This window comes from Rhinolophus sinicus, chromosome 17, assembly GCF_057876585.1.
Source record: "Rhinolophus sinicus isolate RSI-liver-muscle chromosome 17, RSI-T2T, whole genome shotgun sequence".
Lineage (NCBI taxonomy): Eukaryota > Metazoa > Chordata > Mammalia > Chiroptera > Rhinolophidae > Rhinolophus > Rhinolophus sinicus.
Genome location: NC_142517.1, coordinates 141,701,784 through 141,725,902, shown reverse-complemented (window position 1 = coordinate 141,725,902; position 24,119 = coordinate 141,701,784). Strand labels below are relative to the sequence as shown.

At 33.6% G+C, this 24,119-nt stretch overlaps 1 protein-coding gene across 2 annotated transcripts in view; it reads left to right on the top strand.

Moving 5' to 3' along the window:
- ORC4 (origin recognition complex subunit 4) overlaps window positions 1-24,119 on the top strand; it is a 69,512-nt gene that overhangs the window by 21,665 nt on the left and 23,728 nt on the right. For both annotated transcript variants that reach the window (XM_074335999.2, XM_019737417.3), the window contains exons 2-4: window positions 14,485-14,558; window positions 16,477-16,553; window positions 17,133-17,223. In XM_074335999.2, coding sequence (XP_074192100.2) covers window positions 14,502-14,558; window positions 16,477-16,553; window positions 17,133-17,223 — 225 coding nt within the window. In that variant the 5' untranslated portion in view covers window positions 14,485-14,501. The remainder of the gene's footprint in view (window positions 1-14,484; window positions 14,559-16,476; window positions 16,554-17,132; window positions 17,224-24,119) is intronic.

Sequence of the window (24,119 nt, the reverse complement as noted above, 5' to 3'; positions counted from 1 at the left end):
CTGTTATTTAGACATGTAGATTTACAACTTATATCTTCTTGTTGTATTGAACCTTTTATTAAAATATAATGTACTTCTTGTCTCTTGTATCTTTTTTTGAGTTGAAGTCTATTTTGTTTGCTATTACTGTAGCTACCTGTGCACTCTTTTGTTTATTAGTTCCATGGAATATTTTTTTCCCATCCTTTTACTATTAAATTGTGTATTTGGATGTCAAGTGGGTCTCTTATAGACAGCATGTAGTTTCCTCATGTTTTCTATCCATTCTGCCAATTTCTCTTTTAATTGTAGAGTTTAATCTCTTTACATTTAAACTAATTACTCTTGTCATTTTACTGTTTGTTTTCCATGTCATATATAGCTTTTTTGTCCCTTGTTTTCTACATTACTGTCTACTTTTGTGCTTAGTTGATTATTTTTCTAGGGAAACATTTAGATTATTTCTCATTTACTTTTGTGTATATTTATAGGTATTTTCTTTGCAGTTACCATAGGGTTTACATTGAACAGCCTAAAGTTATAACACTGTAGTTTGAATTTTTACCTGCTCATGTCACTTCAATAACATTAAAAAAAAAGTATCTGCTCCTTTGCTACTCCTTCCCCACCCCTGTTAACGTCACAAAATTACACTTTAATTGTGTGCCCCAAAGCAAACCAATTTTTTTTGAAATTTATTGGTCTCTTAAATTATGTAGAAAACAAAATGTGGAATTGAAAACCAAAGTTATAATACTACTAGCTTTTGAAATTTTTCATGTATTTATTTTCATTGAAATCTTTATTTCTTCATATAGCTTTCAGTTACTGTCTAGTGTCTTTTTATTTCACCTTGCAGGACTCCTTTAAGTATTTCTTACAGGGCAGGTCTAGTGTTAACAAACCACTTCAGCATTTGTTTATCTGGGAATGTCTTAATATCCCCCTTGCTCCTGAAGGACAGTTTTGCTGGATATACAATCCTTTGTTGATAGGTTTTTTTCTTTTAGCACTTTGAAAATATTTACCCACTTGTTTCTTGTCTCTAAAGTTTTTGATGAGGATTCTGATGATAATATTGAGGATGCCTTCTATATCAAGAGTTGCTTCTCTCCTGCATCTTTGGAGAGTCGCCTTGTCTTTCAAAAGTTTGATTATAATGTGTCTCTGTGTAAGAATCTTTGAGGTCATTGAGCTTCTTGGGTGTTTATATTCATGCTTTTCATCAAATTTGGGAAATTTTCAGCTGTTACTTCTTCAAATATTTTCTCTGCCCATTTCTCCTCTCCTTCTGGGACTCCCACAGTGCATATGTTGATCCATTTAATAGTGTCCTACAGGTCCCTTAGGCTCTGTACACTTTTCTTCAATATTTTTTCTTTCTGTTCCTCAGACTTGATAATTTCCATTGTCTTATCTTCATGTTTGCTTATTCTTTCTTCTGCCTGCTAAAATCTGCCTTCTAATTCCTCTAGTAAATTTTTCACTTCAGTTGTACTTTTCAGCTTCAGAATTACTTTTTTGTGTCTTTTAGGTTTTCTGTTTCTTTAATGATACTTCCATTTTGTTAATATATAATTTTCTTGACTTTCTGCACATTTTCCTTTAGTTCCTTGAGCATCTTTAAGGCAGTTGTTTTGAAGTCTGTCTAGTAGATCTACTATCAGGTCTTTTTTTTTAAAGGGCAGCTTCTATTCATGTATACTTTTCCTTTGAATGGGCCATTCTTTCTTATTTCTTTATATGTGTTTATATTTTTGATTTGAAAACTGGACATTTGAATCCAATGAGTTCGTAACTAGAAAGCAGATTTCCCCATTCTACAGGGTTTGCTCTTTGCTGCTGTTTTTGTTTATTGTTTTATTTTTTTGATTGCTGCAGTCTGTCTCTGTGCTGAAGATCAGCCTAATGTGTAAACTTAGTCTTCTCAGGTCCTTTTGAGCCTGCACCCTTTCCTGGGCATGCTCAGCACTTTCTAATTTTCTCCCAAAAAGAGAAAAAAAATTAAATGACGGGAGGGCAAAGGGGCTCAGGTCTTTTAAGTCTCCTGGAAGTTACTTTAGCAGAAGGGAGAGGGACTTAAAACAATGAAGGGAGATGGAACAATGGCTCTCTGTCTCTGTTCTCTGAGATAAGAATACGTGATTGGAGCACAGATCCCTGACATTCGGATGACTGTGTCCTTTGTACCCACCTAGTCACCACAAGCTGGACAGCTGCTCCAGTAATGGTGCACAGCTGCCTCCCATTGGTGTGATTATTTGGGGATGGGTAGCTGCTAGTGTGCTAAGAACTGAATTTTGACCAAAACTAATGGCAATTTGCTTTCTAAATCTTCCTCTGGAAATTGCAGACTTCTAATACACTCTAGAATTCCAAAATAGTTAAATCAGACAGGTGTTGCCCGTGAAGTTGCTTTCTAGGTGTGGAGACAGATTTCCTGGTGCTTCTACTTCATCTTCCCATATCTACCCAGGGCATTTCTTTTTAACTATTTTTGTCTGTTTGTTTTATCAGATATAGCAAGGACAGAGATTCTCTAATTTAATTTTGCTCCACCATCCTTATCCACATGACTTCTTACTGCTTTCCAAAGTTTCTATGAGAAACATATATTACTTTCTAATGAGAAATAAGTTTATGGTCTTAAAAATATAGATGTGTATAAGAAGCATAAGTTCAGATTTGAAAAAGAAGTGGGTTGTGAGCCTTGAACATCTGGGATTCTTACAATTTTCTTTGAGAATGCATCCATCTTTTGTTTTTATTCCCCTAAACAAAAGCCCAGTGATCATTTTGGTGGCTTTTGTGATGTTACAGGTGTTTTGCCATGCCATTTGCAACTATTAATAACTGAACGCTGCATGAGTGTTAGTAGATCTAATAGCTGCTGCTTGTGAGTAAGTTGTGTGATCTTAAGTCATTTAGAATCTCCCTGCCTAGTTTCCACTATTATGAAAAAAAAGAAAGCGTGTCCTTTAAGGTCCCTTTCTTTACTGAATCCTTGTTCTATACTTTTATTGCCTTTGCTACTTTTATATTTCTGTCTTGTTCCAATCAGATTTTAAGCGTATTGAGGATAGAAACCAACTTTTATATTTCATCTTCCCCATAGTGCTTGTCACAGAGCCTTGTAATAAGGAAACACTAAATACTTTTAGATTGAGTTGTTTGAGAATCTTTGACATTAAGTTGGAGCTACTTGGTTTTCTCATTAGCTGTAATACAGGGAGGCATTTATACAGACTAAATATTTATTTTATCGTTTTCAAAATACATTTATTTTCTATCATTTGAAATGTCATTCAGTATAGTGAAAATGTTTCTTAAAGTAGTGTCTGAAACTGAAGCCATAAACTCATACATATGTATATCACCCATACACATATACATACAGAAATACACACATACGCACACACACATGGATATTGAAAAGTAAGCCGAATATATGTTGTGTGATAACTTATTCTTTTACCAAAGGAATTTAATCATGAAATGTTATCACTACATAACTTAATGATATTAACAAAGAATTTGTATGTAAGTTCACATAGCTAACGACAAGTTGAGTGCCTGAAATCTGTGGCATGAAAGGACTTATAAGTGACCTAAGACAACAATATTGTTTTTGTGAATAATCTGTTTTTTACTTTGAAACACATATTGTATTAACTCAGTTAAATAATTTATTGAGCAGCTTACTCTCAGATATAGCTGATGGTATTCCAAAGCAGATCTTATGATCTGTTCCCTTGTTAAGATTTGATAATCCTATTTTTAAGACAGTACTATTCAAAATTAGGTTCATTCTTATCATAATACAGATGTTGTATGCTGTTGCTAGTCAGTAAGCTGACAGGTATTTGGTCAACAGACAAGACATTAAAAAAAAAAAATCTGACTTGAGGAACACTCCCAGGAGGCTGTCCACATTGGTTTTTCCCTCCCTGGTTTAGTATTCTGTTAGTCTGAGAGACAGTGTAAGAATCAGCCTAAAGGAAGACATTGAGTTGGCTATGCACACTGAGATTTTTGTTTATCACCCTTAGAGTGGGAAAACACGGGGCGTTTGGCTGAATATTGAGCTATACGTGGGAAGAGGTTATTAGTATCACTTCTTTTCTAGATAAGTCTTTTGAAGTTAAGCGGTTTCTCTAATCATATAGTGTAAATAATCAACAATAAAATTGTTGGCCAAGCAGTTAATCTAAAAGGTGCTATGCAGAGACAGTGAAGTAGAGATAGAGGCTTTCAGGGAGTGTTTGGAGCTGAGGAAGGCACCATGAAAAAGGTGTAAGTGCTTATGAAATCTCATAATTCTCAGGAATTTATCAACATGTAGTTCTTGGAAACCATAGGAATGGATAATTATCCTGGTAAATAAGCCACCTCAGTTGATAATTGGAAAATGCAAATATACACATGATTGAGTCTTGAGCTTACTTGTTTAGTCATCCTGTTTTGGTTGACATGTTTTTAAAAGTCGAAAATTTCAAATATAGTTATGTTTTGTAGTGGTCAGTGATTATATTTCAGTATTTCACTTTTTAACATCCTTTCCATTATAAAAGTGTAAATTGTAGGGACCTTAGTGTCACGGGAAATGTAGACAGGCTATTCAGAGCAGGTGGCTTCAGGTGACATTTATAATTCCTGTCATATTTGTCCTTTGCTGGTGATGCAGGTTAAATTTTAAACAGTCAGTACCTTTCTAAGTTATAATGTAGGAGTGCTCTGGAATTGGTGGACTGAGATTCTTCTCTGCCTTATGTATGTATTCTTTACGTGTGTGTCAGAACTGAGGAGGAGGAGCCACGGCAGAAAAGGCAGCCTCCACTGTCACGCACTCCCTTGTGCCAATAGCGTAGGACTTGGTGGGACAGCAGAGGCAATAGAGGAACGTTCTGTAGATTCCCGGATTTATGACTGAGACTCAGAAATCGTATTCAAAAAGTTTTCCCAGGTGATTATGATGATATTTGGGAAACTGTTAATAGAATAAAGCAAATACTTAACTGATTCTTTGTGTATGTTTCTAATTATAGTTTAATGTTATTCTTGTGTCCAAAGTTTCATGAATGCCAGCAGATTTCTCCTGTGCCTTCTAAAAATAAAAAGTGTAATAATTTGTGAGTTGGTGCTGTAATGAAGAAGAATGCTTTCATTGGGTATGACATTAAAGGTACTTTGCTAGGTGTACTGGGATATAAGGAATTATGAGTGGTGGAATCTCATCGTAGATGCGTTACCTGCAAGTATAGCCTAACTGCCCTACAGTTTGACTCTACTACGCTACATGGTCCCTAAGAACGTTACAGTGTAATTAGCGAGGTGAGAAGAATTATTAGAATTCAGACATTTTAAAGTTACCTGTTTTCCCTGTAGCTTTGGCTTTTTCTCTGTTGACAGCTTCCAAATGAAAATAAAATATTTGGGTAGCATAGCCAGGAAGTCTTTCGGTTTAGTGCTTTAGATCTGGACATTTAAGAATATTTGGGAGAAAGAACATCAAGGAGAAAAACCACGAATGAAAAACAAATTATATCTATTGTTTGTATATGTGTGTGGGAATATTCAGTGAATGGTGTGCTTTTCTTGGCTGTTGTATGAATGAATATACTGGCTTTGATAGTATCACGTGTGCATGTTTATACATGGGTAAAATGTGTCGACAAAAAAACAGCCTAAGAGAAACTTGTAAGAGTTTATTTGAGCCAAGCTGACAGCAATTGCCTGGAAGCAAAATCTCAATGGATTGAGAAAATATTCCGCAAACTGGCTTTTGCAGCTTATTTTATACATAGAATCAAAGGAGGAGGGTTACGTGACATTCCAAGGTCATGTTATCCTAGATGAAAAAGACAATAGACAGGCTCACATAAAGGTAATGATAGACCTTTGTGAAAGAAGCCACAGGCTAGATGTGACTTCCCGCCATGGCCCTCCTTAGTTAGGAATTTTTATGTTCACCCCATCCTATGTGGTTATTTTCAGTCCCCTTAGCTTTTTGGGTTTAACCAGTGGCCCCTTTTCTGTTCACAATTGCCATTGTTTATTTTTAGGTATCTGGTTACGAGTTGTTAATATCTTCAAAAATAAAGTTTCTTAAAAAAATAAACAGTCACTGCCATATTTGTTTGAATTCTGTGATCTGGTGGTAATATATGGAGAAAAGGTCATGTAATTCAGAGTGAACATAAACACATAAAATAAATAAAGGCAGGTAATTTAGTGGATTAAATATGTATTAACCAAGGGATGAAAAGGTATGTTTTCTTGTTTTATTTATTTTTTCCTTCTTTATTGCTCTTAACAGAGTATGCGTGTTGGTTTACCTGGATTTTCAGTGTAGTCGTCTCATTCTGGGCAGTGTTTGAAGCACCTAGCCTTTGGCAAAGAAGAGTATCTTCCTTCTGCGGGTTTTAGCAGTAATTTTCTCCATTCTGTTTTCACTGTAGCGCTAAGGGTCTCGTGTGACACTGCCGAAGATATCACTGTCCAGAGGACAAACTAAGGCCAACCTCAGGTTTTTTTAAAGGATTCCATGGGATTCACCAAGTACTGTACAGGCATGCTCTGTGGTATTAATCCAGTCTGCTTCCAACTCTGACTGTGTATCAGAATAATAATTTGCAGTGCTTAAAAAAAGGGGGGGAGGGTTTCTATCCTTAATGATTCAGGTGTGTTGCCCTGTGTTGTTGTTGTTTTTTTTAATTCATCCCTTTTGCTCATGTCTTCTGAGTACTACTTGTCCTTTGCCACTGCCCACTTACATGGCATCACAGTAACTGACACAGTCTGACCAGCAGGCCCATAGCATTAATACTTAACCAGTTCTTCATTCATCTTGTAATTGAGACTGTGAGCCTGTAATCTTCGGTTAGCTCTGTTAATTAGCTGGCTTCATCAGAGCAAATGTCTGTCCTCACCTCCTGAATCAAGATCATCTCTTTGGGCCTTTTATATTAGGAGCGTTTTCATGTTGTTGATACCAGTCTTAGCCTTGTAATAGATTGGTAACTTTGAAGTATTTTCTTTTTTCAGGTACTAATTTTTAATTTTTGTTTTTTTTTCAGTCTAAGCATTTTAGTTTGTCCCACGAAATATTGATGCATCAAAAACTATTCTAAAACCATTATCTTGTATGCTGTCAAAGCAATTTAAAAATTCATCACAGGAAAGAAAGTTGTTTTTTTAATTGGGGGATGACATATTAACATAAAACATCTAGGCCAGTGTTTGTTTCTGTATTTTCACTCTTGATTTAAATAATTTTTATGAATATCCAGGCAAACAAAAGAATCTCCCAAGTAGATCACAGAACTATATACATTTCTGGAATATCCTCAGAAGGCTCTCTGATTTATCAGATGATAGGACAAAAACTTTTTGTTACTTTTCAGTAAGGGGAGGAAGAGAAGCTCTTCTGTTTGTTTCCCCTTGTGGCTTATTGAGACAGGTTAGTTAGTATGTTGTTAGGCAGACAGGAAAGATCCCTGGTGAAATAAGCAAAAGGCAGCCATATCCTAAAACTCCAGGTTCTGGAATGTCTCCTTCACTCCAGGACAGAGATATGAGAATACGCCTTAAGGTTACTAAATTGTCTCAAATCCCTTTTGGCGGGACAAAGGGGCAGATCTGATAGATAGGAATGGGTTATTTCGTTAATCCCTTCAGGATGGGGAAGCAGGACAAACCTGCCAGCCCCCTTCCCCAAGCAGGCAAGGGAAAGTATAAAAGTAAGAGCTTTTACCTCAGTCACTGGGCACCCCCAATCGGGACCCCCTCTCACTTGGGAGCTCTGACCCTTTGCTTTCAATAAACTATCCTCTTTTTAAAACTCATTGCCCCTCCTGGGTCCTTGCTTCCATTCTTCGGTCTCACGAGACAGGATCCCAGCACTCACTCACTCAGAACTCCCCTGCATCATTTCTACATCATTGTGTAGGAATATAGAGACATATTCCTACGTCATTGTGACCTGTGATCTCTTTTTTCTATTTAATAGGAAGCCTTCTAGGGCTTCAGAGCTTATTTGTTTATTTACCCGGGTGAAAGTCCCTTGCCTCCTGATGTTTTTTTCTATTCCAAATTCTCCTGCTTTCCCCTCATGACACTTTTCACCTGAGCAAAGCTTAGCTTGGTTGGGAGATGCTGTCCATATCCATGGATTTCTTTGTCATCTGTGGTCTCTTACCAGTTTTATCAGCTCTGGTGTGGAATGCACAGTAATCACGTCACTTTTCTCAGTAGCTCACAAAGTTTGGTTCTGGGAGTGGCAGCAGGAGCATCACCTGGGAACTGAACAAAAATGCAACTTCTTAAGCTCTACCCCAGACCTGTTAAATCAGAAACTTAGGATGGAGCCCAGCAATTATAATCACTTCCAGGTGTTGAATGGCTCCTGGCATTAGTGATTTGGGGTCTTTGGGGCTCCATGTAACTCTGTATCGATTGATCTACCCATAATTTATTTTTATTACCAGTATTTAAAGCTATTATTTTGTATTGAGGAAAACTCGGTGAATGTACGCGTATACCATTGAAGTCTGCTTTGGGGTACTTTGGTTGAAGTTGCACTTGTTATGTTGCAGCACTGTCACAGAAGTACCGTCAAACAAATTGTTTGGAACAGGAGTCTGATTCTGTGCTTCGGTCCCCTCCCCCATCTCTAATTGTTCCTCATCTTGGTTCTTCTCTCCAGTGTAATGTGATAATTTATAAAGGGTACACTGCATCACTGTGCTTCGCATTTGACTGCATGCATACCAGGTAAACCATTAATTTAATCCCAAGAATAACCCTATGAATTAGATGATACTTTCATCTCAAGTTTTACACAGGAGAAAACGGGTTCAGGAACATTAATTTTCAAAGGGCACGCCATAGAACCAAGCACTCAAATCCAGGCTCAGCTGATGACAAAACTCTTAAGGACACTTGCTGTTGCTGTCAATGTCACTTTTCCAATTCTGCTTCTCCATGAGTTTGTCTGAATTCATATTTGTCTTAAATTTGATAACAAGTGGTCTTTTTCTGGACTTCTGTTTGCTTACAGTCTGATTTGAATAATGTTCTCAAATACTGCTTTTTTTCGTCACTTGTGTTTACTTTCTAAGAAAAATTTAAAATTTCTAGAAAAATTCTGGTGTCTTCCCTCCCTTTGCCTTTGCTTTTTCTGATTTAATTTCAGAAATGTAAAACTTTGAACCCTATATTTTCCTATATTCAGAAATAGATTTAAAATCTGTATTGCCAAATTTTTCAGACATGCTAAAACTGGCATTGAGTAACTGCAAGTTTGAAATGAGCAAGGAGAGTATTCCAAATCACTGCAAAATTATTGGCCAAGAAATGGAGGATTATTGGAGTACTTGTATATATCCATAAAATAAGTGAAAGTATAGTTTTTGACCAGTAATTTTAATTTTAATTTGAAATATTCCTCTTAATTCTACAAGGCTTAATTGAAGGTAGTATAAGTAATACATGAAATATGCTACCTTAATTCCATAAAGGAGAATCTATTATTAATCTTTTTTAATGTTGCTAGTGAGCTGTCAATCTAGGATTATAAAAAGATAGAAACAGTTGATATCCTTTTTCTAAATATAACTGACTTTAACCTTATCTTAAATCACCAGACTTGTAGCTTTATAAGATTTGCAATTTTATTTTAAAATTATTTGTTAAAAAAATTTTTGTGTACTTTATATTTTCTTAATCTTGTGACTTAATAAAAATAAATTTCTTAAATTAATTATATTTAAATCATTTTGAGTTTCTGTTGCTGTGACATTACCATGATATATTGCATACATTTTACTTGAATTATAAAATAAATTACATATTTTTCCAACTTTTTATTTTATACTGGCATTTTTTTGAGGGTCATGAAATGTAATTATTCGAAAATTTAAAATTTAGCTAAGCACTTGATTTAACCTAACCTTGGCTCTTTTTTGACACTAGTTTACCTATGGACATCCTCTACTGCTTAGCATTTATTCATTTAGCAAATATATGTTTGAAAACCAACTGTATGCCAATATTGCACTAGTTGATTTGGATACAAGGATAGCTTAATTTCTGAGTCCTTTTTTCAAGGAGGCTGTGGTCCACTGGAGCAAACAGATAAGTAAACACAGACTTAGTTACATTGCTCTGTGCTAATTAAGTTCTGTGAAAGAAGGAGGAAGATGGTATATATATCCTGAAAGCACTTGAGGGACACATAATTATCAGACTTTTCCCAGAGTAGGAGTAAATAGGGGTGTCACAGAAAGTATTCCAGAGGAAATAATGTCTCAACTAAGACCTGAGGTTGGAGTGAGGCAGGGTACAAAGAAAATGGTTGATTGTTCCAGGCAGAATATTAAGAGGAGGAGCTACTAAATTAAACTGGGAAACTAGTCATTCAGAGCCTTCCTTTTAAATGATATTAGGGAATTTTGAATTTTGAGGGTTGGGTTGAAATTGAGGGGTTTTAACATGAAAATGGTATCACAAATGGGGGTAAGACTTGGAGACCAATAAAGAAGCTGTCTTAGATTTTTCCGGTCAAGAAATAATGCTGATCAAAAGTGGAGTAGAGGCACCTAATAACAGAAGTGTATTTGGTGAAATTTTTGAGGCAGTAAAATAGAGCGATTGTCACTTGAAAAGCGGAGAGGGAATATTAGGTTTCTTCACTCTTAGCAAAACATAATTTGAGAGAACGATCTACTGGAAACCTATAATATAGCAAGTGTAGAAGCTAAAGAAGTAATATCAGGGTAAGTCTTTCCTTGGGATTACCTATTTCACTGCTCTTTGTAATAGTATGACTAGGTAATAGTAGGTTCTGCCAAAATTTCTACAACTAAATAATTGTTGTCAGTTAGATTTACATTTGATACCAACCTAAGTAATCACTTAGTTATGCATAGACATTGAGCTCCTCTTACACTTTATGTCTAGTCCTACTATTTTGAATTGTAAGTAAAAGCGTGGTATAGAAAGTACAGTAGGAAGTGGAAGGAGTGCCAGGATCCACTGGTATTATTTGAAGAGAAATTCAACCAAACTTACTGCAGTAATCTATTGCAGATAATATTTAGTTGTACAACTAATAACTTTTTGATCATTAAGCAGTTTAAAAAACTATAAAACTAGGATTGTCTTTTTCTTAAACTTTTTATTTTGAAATTATTATAGATACACAGAAGTTACAAAAATAATACATAGAGTCCTGTAAGCCTTTCACCTGGCTTCTCTTTAAGTGTGACATCTCATGTAAGTGTAGTGCAATAGCAAAACCAGGAAATTGGCATTGGTATAACAGTTAGGGAGACTACAGTCTGTGTTCAAATTTCAGCAGGTTTTTTTTTTACGTTCATTTGTGTGTGTGTAATTCTCTGTGATTTCATCCCATGTATCCATAGATTTGTGTGACTACCACAATAAAGTTACAAGATTATTCCGTTATTACAAAGAAAATCCCTCATGTAAACCTTTTGCAGTCATACCCACCCCTCCACCGACACTGTCCCCTGGCTACCACAGTTCTGTTCTTCATTTCTAAAAGTTTTGTCATTTCAAGAATGTGATTTAAGTGTAACTTTTTGAGGTTGGCCAGCCTTTATTTATTTATTTATTTATTTATTTATTTAATTTATTTAGCATAATGCCCTTGAGATCCATCCAAGTTGTTGCATGTATCAGTAGTTACTGCTTTTTTTACTCATTTATGTTTCACATGTATGTTTCCGAGTTTCTTTAACCCCACTGGCTTGTTGAAGAACATCTGTATTGTTTCCAGGTTTTTGGCTAGTACAGGATAAGTTGTTATGAACATTTGTATTACAGGCTTTTGTTTGAACATAAATTTTCATTTCTCTGGGATAAATACCCAAGAGTATAATTGCTATGTTGCTTGGTAAGTGTATGTGTAGTTTTTTGTTTGTTTGTTTGTTTGTTTTTAAGAAACTGCCAGAAAGAAACTTTGCAGGGTAGTTGTTATCATTTCACATTCTTACCAGTAGTTGTATGAGAAATCCAGTTTCTCTTTATCCTCACCAGCATTTGGTGTTATCTTTTTTTATTTTAGCTGTTTTAATATGTGTGTATTGATATCTTGGGGTTTTAATTTTGCTAATGGCTAATGATTATAAACGTTTTTGGTGTGTTTATTATCCATCCATCCTCTTTGGTGAAATATCTATTTATGTCTTTTGTCCATTTTTCTATTTTTTTTTGTTGTTGAATTTTGAAGATTTTTTTTTTTTAATCTATCAGTCCTTTGTCAGATAAGTAGTTTGCCAAAATTTTCTCTCAGTCTGAAGTTTCTTTACATCTCTAAAATTAAAATAGTCCTTTAAATTATTCTGTTATAAAGTGGAGATTTGACTGTTACTCGGAGACGCAAAATTAATCCTTTACTAAGACTTAATTTACAATCAAAATTTATGTAGGTTAGGCACTAAAGTAGCATGTGTGTTTCTTTCATGAAAAATCCCCAAATAATGACAAATGCATGCTTTTAATAGCTTACCTGAATTACATTGGATGCAAGGAAGTAGATTAGACACATACCCTGCAATCTCAGTCATTTTACTTAGCTTTTTTGAGTACTGTTTTCTTAATCCATGAGATAGAGGAAAATTTTTTAATTCCCGAATACTGTGAAATAGCTAATAAAGCTATAAAAATAAGGCATATTGCAAAAGTTTTCCTCCACTTTTTAAATATTTAGTCCTCCTTGTTTAGGGTACAGTTGTTTCATGGTCACTTGTGATTTCAGATGTCAACTTGTAGACCTTTTTCACAGTCAAGAGTATTTTAAACAAGAGTGAGGATATCAGTTCATGTTGCTAAACTCGTTTTTCTCCCCCCACACGCAACTCTCATTTAAGGAAAAAAAAATTAAAATAAGTAGAATAAAATAAAAATTAATGTAAAGGTTGTCAAGCAAGGTGCCTTGTGTAGACAGACAGGGCTCCTAGAAGGTATCCAGGGGCAGCTGAGACGACTTCTTTTCTCCTAAGAAAGAAGACTCTTAGGGGCAAGATGTATGTTCAGTACTCTGTTCTTGAGTTTCCAATTTGGGAGCCTGGAGCCAGAAACCCTTTTGGAGTTTAGGCCTTGGCTACCTGGCTTATAAAGTAAGGGGAGACAAATTTGCTTGCTATTTGTCTGTCAAGGCCTTGCTCAGATGCTGCCCTGTTAGCATTTCCAGAGAAGAAAACAACATTCCAAGGGTTGCCATCTAGTTGTCAGTATGCAAAATTAATAAATGTGGATATAAAATGTAATCCTGTCACAATGGCTGATCTTTAAGCTATTGAAATTTGTACCATTTAAAACAGCGAAATAATAGTTAAATATAACCAAGTGTATACACTTATAACTATATATGTATATAATAATTATGTTACATATAACCAAGTATAACTTTATTGGTTCTACAACTTAAATGCTATTTGAATTTGGTCAAGTTACTTAATTAACCTTTTTATGTCTTTTAATCTCATAAGGGTATTGTAATGATACTAATTCCATAGGGTTATTTTGAGGATTAAATGAATTAGTAAATGCAAACCACTTGTACCAATTCCTGGTACATAAATAAACACTGCTCAAGCTATTATTTATTACCTGACCAGTAAAGTACTCCTTTAGGAAATCAGGGCTAAGAAAATTAGATCTGTTAGCCAAAGGTGTTTATCTATGAATATGTCGCCCTCAAGGAGAATTTTATTAAAGTTAGTTTTTATTAATATTTTTATAGGTGTTTTTTCATTCCAGTTACCATTGCCAACTTTATTTTGGACATTATGCTAAAATACTGGGACTTTTAAAATACCTTGAATTTGGGGACACTGGCAATTAAATAGGCAATTTTGTTTAATATAATTTGATTATGGATAAAGAGAAATATAGGTAGTACGGATGTTCACAGAAGTGGCATTTTATTTACCTCGTCTATTATGACTGTATGATTGATGAGTAGATCAAGAAAGTGAAGGCTTTTGGGAAGGGATGTTTCTGGGGGATGGATATGGGGAGAAACGTTCTACATTAAAGAAGTACATGGTTTGTTGTTCTTGTGTTTTTCTTTTTTCTTTTTCTTTTTTTTTTTAAGGTAAGAAGGGAGGGTGAATAGTAGATTGAAGGAAAGGTAGGAGTAGTTTTCTGTAAGGAGCATATAAAGTGCGGTATGGGAGTGTCAGATAAACCCGTTCTTAGACTAAGAGAAGCCTTTGAGGTTTGCTTTTCCCCAGTTTTATTGAGGAAATTGACATACATCACTGTATAAGTTTAAGGCATATAGCATGATGGTTTGATTTACATATATTGTGAAATGATTACCACAATAGATTCAGCTAAGAATTTAATGTTCGAGAATTTGAACATTTTTCATGTTTCAAAACTTGTGTGTATTTTGATTCTATAATGGTAAATTCTTAAATAATTTATTTAAGCCAATGGTCTATTATATTCATGCTAATTTTTTGTTTTTTTAAGGATTCCAATTTGTTGAGATGAGCAGTCGTAAATCAAAGAGTAACAATTTAATACATTCAGAGTACCTCTCACAGGTTAGTATATATTTTCATTAATCTCAAAGTCTGTTACAAAGGTCGTCAAAGAAATAGTCATCTCCTTAACTTGAATTCTCCCCTTAACACTTACGAAGAATCACTCTTTCCAATCTCAAGGAGAGAATGTCTTATGCTACTTCTTAATTTTATATATCTCTTTCTTAAGGAATCTAGTAGATTTCTTCCCTGGCATTTCAATTTATCTGGCTTGACTAGAACTATGTTTTTTAAAAATTAAAACTAAATGTTATTGGCATCCCTTTATAAGACTTTTTTTCTTTTTGAAGGAAAATGTTTACCTCTGTTTCAAAATTTTTTAATGAAGTGTAATTTACATATTTTTGTAATGTGTAACTTCCATGTACAGCTTAATTAATTTCTGTATATGTTACACCTCTGTAACCTCTATCTCAGATCACTTTGGAATTTTTGAATCTCTGACTGTTCACTACAGCTTCACTTCACTTTATCCTTACATTTTATACATAGTTGTTCCCTCTTTAATAAACTTTAATGAAGTTTTTTTAAAAAAGGACTGAGGTTCGTCTTTTGAGTTCTAGTGATCTTACCTAGGTAGAGGAATACACATTCTAATTAGTTGAGTCTCCATATATGTTCATTTAAGTGTCTTACAGGTATCAGCTATTACCTATTACTAAACTTATATTATGTTAGAGATAGCTGCCTTATTTAATCTGAAAAGCCTGCCAGAAAAATGTTATTGTCTCCATTTTATGGATTAAAGAAAATTAAGATTTAGAAAAGGCTAACTTTAAAATGCTCTTCTGGCACCAATCTTCTTATTCTTCCTACTTCCTCTGTAATGGTATAAGTATGGATTATTTTATCCTCAGTGAATAGTGTGCTTTGCTTAGCCCCTGGTGCATGTAAAGAGAACTCATGTTTATCTCTTTGGTACCTGAAAGATCAGTTCCATACCCTCAGTCTGCGAGAAGTAAATACTCTTGGAGGTTCCTTGTTTCTGCTGATGGGGTCAAATCTGAACCAACCTCCCATGGTTTGTGTCCCTGGAGGACCTCTGTATTAGCAGCAGATACAGAAAAAAAACCGACTTTAATGGTCCATCATTTTAAAGAATATGCTAGATTGTCTGACATAATTTTTTACAACTAAGTCTCAGCCCGTCATTTTAAGGTGAACTCAAAATTTAGCTCTTTACAAGACTTTTTTTCTTAATCTATTTGAATGATTATTTTATAGCCTAGATGAATGTGATTTCCATATAATTGAGCATTTCCTTATATGCTGTTAACTGCTTTTTTGCAGATTGTTTCTTGAATGTGTCATTTCTTTGCAATATAGTTGCAATTTTTTTTTAGGCATGGATCATGCTCTTTTAGTAAGTAGTACTGTGCTCTGCATCTAATGGGTCCTCAATACCTATATGGACTTTTAAACTTTTTTATTCCGTCAGAATCCTGCAGGTGCAGATCGGTAGGGCTTGAGCTAAGTCAGTTTAGATGTGTGTTGGTCTCTAGAGACTGAGATGTGGTACATGAGCATTATTAGATTAGATTACATTATTAGATTCTCTCCTGTCTTTGTTCCATGGTTGACATGTTATACAAAGGGAGGTAAGGTATTCACTCATTCACATGCATTAAAACAGCCCCCAAATTGCTGATGTAGCTGAAGTAAGTAATTCTGTCTCTGGTTGAAACCTTCACAACTAAATTCCCATCCTTTCTCTGGGACTTGAGATAGGTAAAAAGAACTGTTAATTTTACAACTCATTAAAATGGTGCCAGAGCCCTTGAAGACACATTATTTAGGGATGGTTGAATTAATTCAACAATACCTAATTTTTACTGCTCTAAATGTATATATTCTCATTCGTTTTTTTAATTGCATGTATAACATTTTCATTTATATTGATTCACTTTATTTTTATCAGGTACAGAGAATTTTACGTGAAAGATTTTGTCATCAGAGTCCACATAGTAACCTCTTTGGCGTACAAGTACAATATAAGTAAGTTTAGCTATTCCCTTGTCTGTTATAAACCTACTTACAGATGCACTTTAGGTTTTAGAGAAATTATCATACACAAATTTTATCTTAAATACGGCTAATGAACATGTTTATAGAGGTAAAAAATTTTGCGTTGTATATAGAAACACTGAATATCATGAAGCAAGAGAGATATAAATATTTCCATAATGAGAAAGCCTTAAACTTTTAATCTTGTGTTGTTTCTGTTACCTGGTATTATGGAGATAATGTCTGAGCTTCTTGCACCTAATACTTGGCAGCTAGCTGTGGAGTGAAAGGTCCTAAGAGCTGTCTGTCATTGTTGTTTCCTATCCCATACTATCATAAAGACCAAGATGTTCAGACTTACTTGGTTTCCTCTTAGGTTTCCAGAGAGTCAGTATTGGCCAACCATCTCTTTGTTCTGTGTGGGACTATTTAGAGCACTAAGTTAGGTGCCCAAAGAGAAAGTAAAAAGGAATGTGTGTTTTCTGTGCATATTCAAATTTAGCTTTTAAAAAGGAATACCTAGCAAATTATGCCAGCTTTTAAAATTTTGGCCTATTTATGTCATTTCAGAAACTTAACTGAGCTGCTAAAAAGAACTACTGTCTATGGAGAAAGTAACTCTGTTCTCATTATTGGACCCCGAGGGTCAGGAAAGAGCATGGTAAAGTTGTTGATTGCTTGTTTTTCTTTGCTTTGATAGGCATGTGATGATTCTTAAAGACAACAGTGAAATGTTTTTAATTATTTTGTTACTAATATTTTACTCTTTTTCTTTAAATCATAGAAGACATGCAAAGCCTTGTAAAGTTAGAGTGGTATATTTGAGTTGAGCATATCTTTTTTACCTTATTTTCCCTCATAGTAACAAATTTTTAATTGATGTTTGTTCCATCATTGTCTTTTGTCCTTGAATTATTAATTAGTGATTGTCAGTGGGAAAAGCAAACTAGCATTTATTGAGCATGTACCTTGTATCTTTTATCTATGTTCTATGATTTATTCTTCATACTAACCCAGGAAGGTAGGTATTATCTGTGTTTATAGATTAAGTAACTATCCCATCATACATTCTTTTTTTTATTATTTTAGTATTTATTGTTTAAGCCTAACTCAAGCAATGTTTTCATATGTATGCTCACATCTTCTAGAATTCTCTTCTACTTTCTCTCATCATATTTGCTTAGTTACCTCAAAAAGATACTCTTGCTGTTTTCTTGTTTCACATTCTTTATTCAGTGTATGAGACAGATTATGTCTGTTAGTTACATTGAAAGTATTGTTTAATTTTAAATAGTTGGGCAGTGTAAAACCCTGTTTTCTGTTATATAATAAATTTAGATTTCTCACTAACATACATTTTTATTGTGTAGAAATAAAATTATGTATTATAATTATGCATTAAGTAAAATTATATAAAACAAAATTGCTTTTATTTTTTAAACAATGTGTGTTGATTCTACGTTATATAAGATGAGGAAATTAGAACTTTAGGATTTTAGTGTTATTACCCATTTCCAGTATTGTTTGAAATATATGAATTGGGAATATAGATCTACATAATTTCTTTTTTAATTTTAAGAACTTTTCATATTACAATCATATTTACAGTAATTTTTTTTAGTTTTGACTCTTTAATTTGGTTCTGTCCTTATGCTTAATCCTTCCATACAACTACTGTTTCTTTATTTAGTTCTTTATTAAGATTTCCCTTTGTTTAACTTCACTGCTATTTTTTTACAAGAGAACTGTGTGACTAACATGCTTTTGACCTATTAGAATATTTTAAATTATTAGCAATAATTCTATTAATGATAGAAACTGAACAAAGAACTGCACAGTAAGGTCACAGAAAATTAAATGTGAATCGGTCTTAAACTTATATTTTAGTGTATGTGCTGCCGAAGCAAGCCCTTAAGCTTATAAATTTTACTCATAATTAAGTAAATTAAATAAGAACTATAGCAATTTTCTCTATTAAGTCGAGAAAAATTCCATAAGATTTATGAACCTATGGGAAAGCAGACATGGATGTTTCTGCTGGTAGTGTAATTGACACAACCAGAATTAGACAAAAATCTAACCACATAAAAAGATGCATATACCTTTTGACTCAGCAACAGCATTTCTAGGAATTTACACTTTTGAAATGATATACATAGAAATTACTCTTTGCAGCACTGTTTGTTAATAGTCAAAGATCAGAAACAACATAAATGCCCACCAATAGGGTACTGGTTAATAAATCATGGTACACAGCCATCCATATATTATGCAGCAGTAAAAAAGAATAAGGAAATGTATTTGTATATAGTCCATAAAAAAAGGAAGAGAAAAAATTTCATATTTCTATTGGTTTGTATATGGACCAAAAATTCCCTGAAATATTAAACAATAATATAATGAGTTATTTGTTGAGGAGGGTAGGATCTAGGCAAATGGAAACGGGTGGTAATCTTTTCACTATGTATCTTTTTATACTTTTTGATGCATGAACTATATGACCCTACAATCTATTTTAAAAACTAAAGAAAAGTTGGTTGAAGGCAAGAGGGAAAGAACCCAACAATTTGGTTAACAGAACATATCACTAAAGCCATCCAGATCACAGAAATATAAAAGAGAAAGAAAGTTTAGTAACATTAGTAAGTTTTTTAAAATAAAGAATATTTTAAATACATTAAAAATTATTTGGCACATAACTTAAAAAATGGCTGGGATTGAACTCTTGGGTCATAGTTTTTTTTCCATTTGGAATTATATAGATTTAGTTAGTTTGTGTTTTGTGGGCAAACTCCCAGGGCAGACTTATTTTTTGCCTTTATCAACTGCTGTACATACCAATCTGAATTGGATAGTCTAAATTATGGAGTCATAACAACTTCAAATCTCAGTGTCTTGACACTACAGACTTTGATTGTTTCTTTTGCTATGTGCCCGGTGTGGATCAGCAGGGAGGCACTGTCTTAGTGCCTTCAGGAGGCATGCTAAATTTATTATAGCAATGTAAAAATTTCAGACTATATCTACGTGTTGGTCATAAAAACTGATACTCTGCAAATCTTCTTAGGTTAATTTTTAGATCTTCAGTAAGGAAAATTTTCTTCCTTCCCCCCACTCCCATTTTCATTATTTTATTATCTCTGAAAAACACATCACCATATGAATGTTTGAAGAACATTTCTAGATAATATTTTAATTCTTCAAGAAGCTTCATAGCAATACTCTCATATCAGTACAAAAGAAAGTAACATCTAGGAAATCAGTGCGTTAGAGCTATTATTCCATTGTAAACTGTGCATCTTGAAACAAAATGGCATTACATAAGGGAAGTTGAATCTCAGTGATTTGTACATCAAAGTGTCAAGCCTAAAAGTACAACTTGAATAGCTAACTAAATTTATTTATTCTGAACTTCATCTTGGAAGTATGTCCCTAAAGGCATGGAGAAAGGTCAGAAAAAAAGAAATAGAGATAGTAAACTCTTATAAAAATGTTTGTGTAAATAGAAATTAAAAATATACTCCATTTCATTAGTAAATTGGCTAAAATAGAGATATATTTTTTTTACCAGAAAAATTAAGCAGATAGTACAGAGTTCACAGACTACCCTCTTCCCCACCCACACACAGAGGTTCCTCTATTATTAGCATCTATTAACACCTTAGTCTGGTACATTTGTTACAATTAATGAACCAACATTGATACGTTACTATTAACTAAAGTCCAAAGTTTACATTAAGGTTCACTCTTTGTGTTGTATAATTCTGTCAGTTTTAATGAATACATAATAATGTCATGAATCCACCATTAGAGTGTCATGCAAAATAGTTTCACCATTCTAAAAATCCCGTGCTTTACCTATTCATCCTCCCACCCACAGCAACCATTGATTTTTCTTTTACTATCTCCATAGTTGCCTTTTCCAGAGTGTCAAAAAGTTGGAATCATACACTATATAACTTTTTCACATTGGCTTCTTTCACTTGCAATATGCATTTAAGGTTCTTCCATGTCATTTCATGGCTTGACAGGTCATTTCTTCTAATTGCTGAATAATAGTCCATTGTATGAATGTACTACTGTTTATCCATTCGTCTAGTGAAGGACACGTTGGTTGGTTCTAATTTTTTGCAATTATGTATGAAGCTACTATAAACACTTGTGTGCAGGATTTTATGTGGACATATGTCTTCAACTTAATTGGGTAAATACGTAGGAGCACCAGTTGCTATATCATGGTAAGACTACATTTAGCGCTGTAAGAAGCTGTCTTCCAAAGTGGTTATACCATTTTGCTTTCTTACCAGCAGTGTCTGAGTTTCTATTGCTATGTATCTTTACCAGTATTTGGTATCGTCAGTTTTTTTTTTTAATTTTTTATTTTACTTTAATCTTTCTAGTAGATATGTAGTGGTATCTCATTGCTATTTTTATTTGCAATTCTTTAATTGTATAAGATATTGAGCATTTCATGTATGCTTATTTTTCATCTTTATGCCTATGGTGAGGTACTTTATGACTGTTATTAAATTGAACGGTTTCTTATTGATGTTTTAAGAATTCTTTGTATAGTTTGTATATATCAGATATGTGTTTTGCAAATATATTCTCCCAGTCTGTATTTGTCTTTTAATTCTATTAACAAAGTCCTTGGCACAGCAGAACAGCAGAAGTTTTTAATTTAAAAAAGTTCAACTTACCAGCTATTCCTTTCATTCATCGTGATTTCAGTGTTGCATCTAAAACTTCATCACCAAAACCCAGGTCCTCTATGTTTTCTCCTATGTTATTTTCTAGAAATTTTACAATAGTTTATGTTTTACATTTATGTCTATGATTCATTCATTTTAAATTAATTTTTGTGAAAGGTGTAAGGTCTCTGTGTCTAGATTTGTTATATTTGCATGTGAATATCCAATTTCAACACCATTTATTGAAAAGACTGTTTTCTTCATTGAATTACCTTGGTTTCTTTATCAAACATCAGTTGACTGTATTTGTATGTGGCTATTTCGGGGCTATCTATTCTGTTCTCTTGATCTGTTTGTTCCTTCTCCAGCATCACGCTATCTTGATTACTGTAGCTTTATAGTAAGTCTTGAAGTTCAGTACTGTCAGTATTCCAAATTTTTGCTTCTTCAATACTGTTTTGGCTATTCTGGATACTTTCCCTTTCCATATTAAGTTTAAAATCAGTTTAACAATATCCACAAAATACTGGGAATTTTTGTGTTTAGTTGTGGGATTTTGTGTTGCATCTATAGATCACCTTGCGATGAATTGGTTTCCTAACTATATTGAATCTTCACATTCACGAACATGGAATATCTCTCCATTTATTTCTCCATTTATTTAGGTTTTTCATCAGAGTTTTACAGTTTTCCTCATATAGATCTTCTATTTTGTGAGATTTATATCTAAGTACTTAAATTTTTTGGTGCTAATTTGAATAGTATTATGTTTTCAATTTCACATTCCAAGTGTTTGTTGCTGATATATAGGGAAGCAAGATGACTTTTGTGTATTACCTTGTATCCAGCAACCTTGCTATAATTGATTATCCGTTCTAGGAATTTGTTGGATCTTTGGGATTTTCTACATAGGCAATCATGTCATCTACTAACAGTTTTATGTCTTCCTTTCCTATCTGTATCTATACCTTTTATTTCCTTTTCTTATCTCATTGGATTAGTTATTCACAGGTCATGTCTAAGCATTTATCATAAAATTAACTGATATTATACAAACATCTTAATATGAATTTAGGTCTTCACTAAAGAATCACTTTCTCTTATCTTGGAGTACTTCTTCTCTTTCATTTCTTCTTGTCCTTTCTTACTTAGGATTAAAGTATCCAATTATGAAGCTTTTGTTCTCATTTCTTCGTGCCATTTCTCTGTCTTTCTCCATTTTCATCTTTTTCTTCCTCTCCCTCAGCATTTTGCCATATCACCAGTGTGCTTTTCTTCACTGTCAGTTCTTTTGTTTGCTGCTTCTAATGTCGCATTTTAGTTTTCTAACAATCCTTCCTTCTTGTCTAGCTTCTTGTCATGAACCTTCTTAGCCTGTTGTTTTGTGTTTGTCTAAGTCTGGCTTAAATAGCTGAAATCATTTATTTTCTAAAATAATACATTTCAGTAGTAATGTTTTCATCATTACTGTTCCCCTTCTCTCATGGAACATCATCTTTTTTATGAATTGCTATGTCAACTTTTTCTGTTAGGTTTAAAGAACAAGACAGCCTTTACAGTATAGTATTTATCAGTTAATAAAATGGGGAGGTTATTCTTGGCATACCAACAGTTTATCCAGTTGTTGTTACTTCTTAAACCAGAGCCTTGGTCGGGTGCTTTGAAGTCATTTATCTACTTCCCTACTTGGTATTCCATTTCGATACAGTTTAATTTATTCCAGCTGCATTCCAATATTGAGAAGTCAAAAAGCTGAGGAGCATTGTTTAACTGTGCTACTTTTGTAATTGTTTTGTGTGGAATATCCTAAGATATAAAATAGGTGATTCTTAGATCAGAACTCTCATTAATATAATTATGTCAATTCTAATTTAAAAATAAGATTACAGTATATTTAAGATGCTGTCCTTGGCCCAACTATCTGAAATATAAAATTCAAAATCTGCAGTTAATTGATAAAGATAATAGTGTGGTTTGTTGTCTTTAAAACATTTTATTTTGAAAAAATAAATATGGTTCCAAATGACAGATTGAATCCTGGAAAATACTCTTCTATATAGAAATTACTGTAGACAAAGAAACTTGCTTGATGATTAAAGAATGTTTCTTGTAATTGATGTTTCTTCTACTTGCATATTGCTAAATCTTGTGTTTATTAAAGTACACGAGAATAGTAATAGTTGGTAAGCGTAAAAATCCCTGGATGCTGGCAGGTCTCAGTAAACTGTGCTAGTATGTTTGTAAAATTAATTTTCAACTACAGAGAATGTGGAAATGAAGTAGCCAAATTCATTATGCTGGCTGCTGTAACATTACTAATCAACTAATTTTTTTGTTTGTTTTTTGTTATGTGACATAGTTTAAAATATTTGAAAAGATGACATTGTATCCATGAAAAATACTGACAAATTATATGATTGGTTACCTAGATAATTACACAGTAAATTTTAGCAATATTCAGATTGGAACTAAAATTATTTGAAGACATACTTGCTAAAATACAGTTAAATGATCATTTCAGACCATACACACGCACACCATAAAAAAGCTGTGAGTTAATCCAGGCAAATCGTAATAACTTGGTGCTCAAATAAATTCATTGGAAAGAGTGCTGTAAACCTGTTATAACTCTCTTATGTATATGTAAAATGAAGGTACTATTATTAACCTCATTTCATTCTGCAAAGAATTTGAAATGGATTTTAACAATTCATCAAACATAAAATGATTTAAAACATGAAATCAGAGTCAGGGATATGTAATTATTATGTAAGTCAAATATCAAGAGGTGGGGGCAAGAACATAGCAGATTACTAAGAAAATGTGGCAAAGGCCGTATTTTGAGAGCCCGAGTTTTATCTTCCAG